The 7,743-nt window shown below is 39.7% G+C and overlaps 1 protein-coding gene across 1 annotated transcript; it reads right to left on the bottom strand.

Annotated features, from left to right (window-relative positions):
• Positions 1–679: 679 nt before the first annotated feature.
• Positions 680–2,159, bottom strand: LOC116309189 (P2Y purinoceptor 1-like). The gene has a single exon (XM_031725734.2). The coding sequence runs from the start codon at positions 2,114–2,116 to the stop codon at positions 1,154–1,156; it is 963 nt and encodes a 320-aa protein (XP_031581594.2). The 5' UTR covers positions 2,117–2,159; the 3' UTR covers positions 680–1,153.
• Positions 2,160–7,743: the final 5,584 nt, after the last annotated feature.

The raw sequence follows: 7,743 nt of genomic DNA, 5'->3' as shown, positions 1-7,743 counted from the left end.
ATTTACTGATTATTCTTTCTGTGCCCTTATTTGCCTCAGATGACAGATCTCCATAAAATTTTGACTAAAAGCCGTAGTTTTATCAATAGTGAGTCTTTTTGACTGAGAAAAACAAAATCCTACCAATTTTTCTTACCACTGATGGTTGATGAGGTTCCTTTGCTGGAATGTAACATTTTCTTTATTCCAAACATGATGCTGCTAATTTAAAGCAAATTACCTGCTAATTATAATACATTTGTGAATATCTCAACTTTAAAGTAGTATTGCTTCTGATAAAACCTCAGAGGCTTTAAACCTTTATTAGGAGTGCATTTACTTTGCTATCTGTGGTAAATGAACATCTGTGTAACATTTAAACGTATGGTGAGAGTGGAAAAACTGCGCCTTTACTTCTTAGAGAGGAAATTAAATGTAGGTGTTAGAATAATTCTACATGAGATATCCTGTGGCATTTACAGAGAATATCATAATCGTCTACATTACGGTTCACTGTTTCACAAAAACTCATCCTGTGTATTCTTGCAATCTTGAATTGTATTCTTGAATTGATTTACCACCTTTAAAAATATTTGCAAAGCTGATTTTCCTCAAATATTTGGAACATTTATCTTCAATTGCTGAAAATGTGTTGGGCTTTAAGGGAAGTACATTAAAAACATAAATGAGGTCTAGACAAAGCAGTTTATTTTACTTTTAAAAGACAGACTTTAAAAAAACATCCACTATGCCCTTACTATCAAAAATAAGGGAAATCTGAAAGAAAAGTCTTTAATTATAGTTAGACAGCAGAACAAGAACGAGGAGGCTTGAATTCAAATGCTTGAAGTATAGATATACAATAAATACAGCATTATCAAAACTGACCTTTACTTTCAGCATGTGTACATACATGTGACATGCTGTTAACATTAACCTTCTATCAGCAGTAAAGCATGCAGTATCATATCCTGTTTTTTTTTTCACACATTCCAGCTGCAAACCTCCCATGCACGGCACCATGCTACTACATCACAAATGCAATGACTCGTCTTTTAAGTATTTTTTAAGTATTATTTTAGCTTTTAAGTAAAAAGTACCATGTTTTGTGTTTCTTACACAAGTCTCAGATGAGTCTCAGATGATGCGTACTCATCATGTTCATCGGCACATTTCAAGTATCCATGACTGAAGTTTGGTTAGAGCTGTACAGACTACTGATAGCTTGGCGAGCTTGTTGGAGTAGCTGTCTGAGCTGAGAACAAATATCTTCACTTACATGCAGGTAAACTAGAGGATTGAGCGCACTGTTCAGACACACAAGGCCGCGGCCTATCTGATGACCAATATAGACTCCATTAGACCATTTATGACATGTCCCCTTGATTACGCTTAGTCTTGACAAGAGGTTGAGATTTTTTAATATATGATAGGGGATGTAACAAACAGAGAACAGAAGAATCAAGATGAATAACAACTTTAAGCTTCTTTGTTTCAGTACTTCATCAATGTTATCATTGCGGCAGAGAACAGCAATCATATGTCCATAGCAGCTGAAGGTGATGAACAGGGGGATGCAAAAACCAGTGAGTGTCCGTCCCAAGCTGTATTTCAGGTAATCTTTAACATACTCGTTAGAGGTTGTATCAAAGCACCTCTTAGTATTGTTTGTGGGTGATTTGGGGAAGAACATGTCTGGAAGACTTTGAACACTCACCAACAGCCAGACCATGACTGAGATAGAAACAGAATGAGTCACAGTTATTCTCCCCATCATCCTCATTGGATGGACAATAGCCAAGTACCTGTACACACTTATACAGGTGAGGAATCCAATGCTGCCGTATAAATTCAGGTTGAAGAAGAATCTTGTTGTCTTGCAAAAGGCTTCTCCAAAGATCCATTGATCATCCTTGAAGTAGTACACCATCAGAAAAGGGAGTGTGAGCAAATACAAAATGTCTGCAAGTCCAAGGTTGAAAACAAAGACAGAGACATTCCCCAGTTTCTCCCATTTCTGCAGCACTGACCTCAATCCCAGTCCGTTAGCCACCATGCCAGTGATGAAAACTAAAATGTAGACAGGTGGCAGGAATTTTCCTGTAAAGTCAAAGCTGATGCAAGAAGAGTTGCTCATTGTGTCCTTGATAGCAGTCGGTACAATTCCTCCTCCTCGATGAGTGAGAGCCGTCACTGCACAGCTCAAAGCACACACACATTTATACACTTCCTGAGTTGCATCTGTGGGCTGTGAGATGACTAACTCACTTCTTTCACTGAAAAACAGGAAAATGTAACCATGCTGTGCAGAAGCGACAGCATGTTTGTTTGCTAATGTTTTTCATCAGTACCCACTCGGATCGACTAATGGGTTTTCCATTAGGTCATAGTACCTGGTACCAGGTAGGAGAGAACCTGGTACCAGATAAACAGGTACTAAGATGTAAGTCGTCAGACTGCATGCTACCAATTGGCTTGTCACTAGTGTAATTCGATGAGCCATAAGAGCCATAAGAGCGACTCATTGTCGAAAATCAAAACTGACATTTTTGAAACTCGACAACAAAGGAAATAGCTACTTAAAACAACACAGTGTTCTCCCAAGTGTGACGAAAAGCTACAGACCGAGCATCAGGTATATATTCACTTCAATGTCCACCTTTTTTTTGTTGACATGTGTCACATATTAATTACATCGCATGACGCACAGAGGCATTGCTTTAAAGACAAGCACACAAATAAGGTTGTATTGGGTTGCAATGGAAAATCAATTGATCTGAGTCGAGTCGTGTCAATCCATGGCAAGTCGACCTGAGTAGGTACAATATAAAAAAGGGGCTTAAGCAAAGCGGGTTCCACAGTACCCAAAGTATAGTATGCATGCCCCACATTTGAAGTCAGTATCAAGGGCACAGTGGGTGATCAATTTGGGCCCCTCATTGCAGGGCCCACATGTAATGTGTAATGTACCTTCATGGGAAAAATCCACTCTCGCTGGAATCCAGTGGATACGGAAGTCTTTACAGGTAAGACCATTTGTACATAGTATGTGCTCTACATTTTACTGTGATTTACTGGGACATTTCCATAAGAAATGGAATTAAAGGGAGATGTTTTCACTGTTGTCTAATGAAGTGTGTAAATCTTTAATAATATTTATCTGCTTGGTTATTTTAGGAGTGTTTTTCTGAACATGAAGAAAAAAGACAGAAGAAACTGATTTGAACTTCAGTCTCCTGTTACAGATGATCACTGTGACCTCAGAGGCCAACTGGTCCGCAAACTGGAACTGGAGTGAGGAAGAGAGGTGTCATCAGCCAGCTTCAAAGAAAACATCCAGGTAAACTGACGCGGACCAGTGGATAAACTTGTTTCCACTTTCACAGGAGATACTCTTAGAGAGAGACTATCTGAGCCATTTTAGTCTTAAATTATAGTACTTTTAAATACAGGAACATTATTAAAGGACACAAATTAACATCCAACTTTGACCATAATACAAACAAAGCATACCATGTGTGTTTTCAAACTGTTCCTCAGATGGGCAGCCATTGGACCATTGGACTGCCCAACCAGCCAACTTCAATAAAGGACAAGCAACAAAAGAATAGAGCAGCATTCAGTGACCACAAAACATTAGCATGTTCATGTAACATTCAGCATCTGATCCTTGTTCATCTGTGTACTTCTGCTGCTGCTAAGTTTAGTAACCCAACTACAGTAACTATTACCTGGTTACTTCCTGTCAGTTATTTTAGAAACTATGTGGGTCACCTGACCTAACACTGTTTCTTCCTGTTCCCCTTACTGTTAAAGTGTCAGATGTCAAACAGCTGTAAAGGAAACTACACCAGTGTACTGGGATTTTTCACCAACACGTGCCAGATGCTGCTCCTGTCTGTCATGGCAACATCACCAGAGCAAGCTCCGCCTACCCCAGCACCTCGCCATGTCATGTATTGATCATGATGATTATTAAGATGACAGCAAGTGCGACCAAGACTGTAAAAATCCACGACCAGAATGTTGAGATGCTTTCTAATTATTAATGACTTTATAAAATATTTAAGTGGTTCAGGTAGAGCCAGCTTTTGAATTACCATGAACACTTACCATATTGTATCTTTACAACATATTTTTGTATGAGACAGATTTGTAAGAGGCCTTGCTCTCAGTAAGTTTGAAGTCATTTCCTGATTTATTTATAATCTCTGATCTTTCTGTATTCTGCTCAGTTTGCATGCTGCCTTTACCAGCTTTTCTCTTTTTTAATTGATGATGTTTCAGTGAATATATTCAGCTGCTTCCCTTTGTCCCCGCCCACATCACTTTGTTAAGTTTTTCAGTGTCCAGTTATGTTTTCTTTTACTGCTGTTTGAATATGTTTGACCCTGTAGACTATTTAATGGACTGCTTGTCTTCCTGTTTGTAACCAATGCCTGTTTTTGACTAAAGATTCAGAACTGTGACTTTAATACAGTCTCTATGCATCCTCCATGTGTGTCCTCTTAATCTGAGAATGTGTCACATGTGTCACATGTGTTTTCATTTTAATTACGCTTTCCCACGGTAAGTTGCTGCTGCATTTATTCACAGCACATCTGAGAAAGATTCAGATTAATACAGTGATAATAAAGTCAGAATTATTCAGACAGTTTGCACTGTGAATTATTATCTTTCATGAAGTAAATTTTAAAGTTCAGTACTTCAAAGCAGGAGCTATGAAGAATCGAACTGGCACATTATGAGATTTTCACTTAATTGCAAAGTCTAAGTTTTCTAATTATGATAGAAAACTGGAAGAAAAGTATCCACTTAATAATGCTGTCAAATTCAACGTTTTAGTGTTTTTTGCATATTAATTATACTCAAATATAACTATGACCTGTACAGAAGCATACTAAACAACTCACAATCTAACATACATTAATGGCCCACAATGTTATAAATAGTGAGCCTGATCCTTTGCTGTGAGAGTATAACGATTATTTCTTTTGTCAGTTTGGAAGAAATGGCCTCATAATGTTAATCTTTTTTTTAATTTTGCTTTTTCCCTGTTTGTGCTTTCCTTTTCTTTTATAAAAGAAAAGGAAAGCACAAACAGCTTTCCACCACTGCCTGCCACTCTCCACCAGTTCGTTCTCTCCAGATCCATCTCCTGCTGTGCTTATCAGCAGCGCTGGTCTCATTTCCACCCAGTTCTCCGGTCTATCTGCACACTCAGGATTTCAGACTCACCATTCGCCTCGCCCTGCCCGTCATGTAAACTGTGGCTATCTCTCCCCTCTGGACCCCCTGGAGCCTTGATCCATCTGACCCGCATATTCCTCCTTGTGTTCCCCGTGCCCGAACATTTCTCAGTCCCCTGGTTTGCCATGGCAGCTGTTCATAGTTTCTGTTAATATCCAAGCTAGTTTAAGTTGATTACTCCTGTATATAAACCTTGTAAATACATGCAATTCAGTCTGCTCTTGGATCCAAACTTCCCTCAGGTTTCCAGTTTGTGACAGTAACAGTCTAAATGCAAATTGCATTCTAAAATCCACTTCAGTGAATTATATGAATGTACAAATAGTCAAAGAGACTGTAAAATGTGAACTACAGACCCCTGAGTCGTTATCATTAAACCTCTGGTTGCTTCATTTTTCTATTTTAAATCAGATACTTTAAAGGTTTTAGTAAAGTTGCATTATCATGGTGAGGCAAAGTGCTTTATGTCCCTGTGTGTGCATGTCATGATAACGCAGCTATAAAAGGCCTTTTCTTAAAGGACAAATTGGACGAATTCGAGTTACAGCACACTGTCACCACTTCTAAATGGAACGCAGCTCTCCTACGGCAGACAGCTAACAACAGGAATCGGACGCACCGTCCACCCTTGTCCACAGCAACCACAATAGTAACCACCTAGCATGACCTTAAAAACATTGTCTTTCCTCATAACTATCAAAAATATGACATGATTAGCAAACAGTGAATCTGTTACAGCTGCAGAGAGCTATGGTCATATCTTTGAAAGCTGTTTACATGGCTAAGAGCCAGGCTGCTCTTTGTTGACTTTAGCTCTGCTTTCAATACAATAGTCCCGGACAGGCTAATAGTTAAACTGCTGGATATCCGGCTTCCTTCTACCACCTGCTGCTGGATCAGAGTATGTCAGACTGTGTACAGGGGGTTGGAGTGGGGCCTCATCTTTCCTCAGCCCTCAGCCTTAACACCGGCTCTCCTCAAGGTTGTGTACTGAGTCCCCAACTGTACACTGTGTACACACATGACTGTGTTAGTTCCCACCCAGACAACGCAGTCATTAAGTTTGCAGATGATACCACCGTGGTGGGGCTTATCTCTTGGGGAGATGAGACGGCGTACAGAACTGAAGTTCAGAAGCTGTCAGATTGGTGTGTAGATAGCAACTTGGACCTCAATACCACCAAGACAAAAGAACTGGTAGTCAACTTTAGAAAGAGGAAGTCTGGGCTGCAGCCTGTCAGCATCAATGGGGAGTGTGTGGAAAGGGTCTCCAGTTTCAAGTTCCTGGGTGTGCACATAGGCACAGACCTCCAACGGAGCTGAAACACCTCTGCGGTTTTAAAGAAGGCCCAACAGCGTCTCCACTTTCTGAGAATCCTCAGAAAAATGGACCTGAAGAAGGAGCTGCTGATCGTCTTCTACTGCTGCTCCCTTGAAAGTGTGCTGACATGCTGTATCTCTGTATGGTTCTCCACCTGCACCATGGCACACAGAAGGTCATTAATATGGCCCAAAAAATCATTGGACATCTTCTTCCCTCCCCGAAGGACCTGTACAGCACTTGCTGTCTCAAGAGGGCAGGCAGTATCCTACGGGACTGTACACACCCAGGACACTGGGTGTTTAAGCTGCTGCCATCTGGCAGGAGTTTCAGGATGCTGAGGTCCTGGACAAACAGACTCAAGGATAGCTTTACAACAGGGCAATAGCCCTAATCAATGCAAACAGCGGACCTGATTGGCTACCTCCCTGGACTTGTTTGGGGGGGTAAAAACAATGACAATAATAATACTTATATTTATAAAAAGCAAGGTGCAATAAAAACTAATGTGCAATAATAACAGTGTGCAATATACATACATTTATTCTTCATTTTATTACTAAGTTAAGTTACTGTGTCGTGTCGTGTTGTGTTGTATGTAGTGCCGACGTGGGACAGTTTTCCAATTTGATTGTACTATTCTACTATGTATGACTGTGCAATGACAATAAAGAGCTATCTGATCTTATCTTAAATATATATGATATGATGTAACCACAGAGACAGGGTCAGTCATGTTAGCTAGCAGTGACTGTTTACAACAGTGAATGAGGTGATTGTGTGCACAGCCTTCACACAGCACAGGGTAAAGATTTTGTTTTGTTTTTCCTTTCTTTCTGTTATTTACTTTCTGTTGGCCGTCACCTCAGGTTCACCATTACAGTTCAGCCTACGAATGTACACCGTCTAAATATTAACACATTTGAAAAATAAAGTTGTTTGCAAACATTCGTGTCTCAAAAATAAGCACAGCTGTTCATGTTTGTCATTATAGTTTTATTTGTAAGAAAATTATTAACTTCATATTGTGTACCCAATCAAAGAACATTTGATAAGTCTGTTTCATTCCTGCGCTCTATGTGAACTGGAATACATACATATCCTGAAAATTATAGTTGAGCAAAATTCAGTTAATGTCATGGCTGGGTCTGTGACCCAGCATTTTGAGTTCATTATATATTGAGTATTTCTGT

Source organism: Oreochromis aureus, linkage group 20 (assembly GCF_013358895.1).
Source record: "Oreochromis aureus strain Israel breed Guangdong linkage group 20, ZZ_aureus, whole genome shotgun sequence".
In the NCBI taxonomy this organism is placed as follows: domain Eukaryota; kingdom Metazoa; phylum Chordata; class Actinopteri; order Cichliformes; family Cichlidae; genus Oreochromis; species Oreochromis aureus.
Note: the sequence above shows the minus strand (reverse complement) of the source record. Positions and strands in the feature narration are given on the sequence as shown.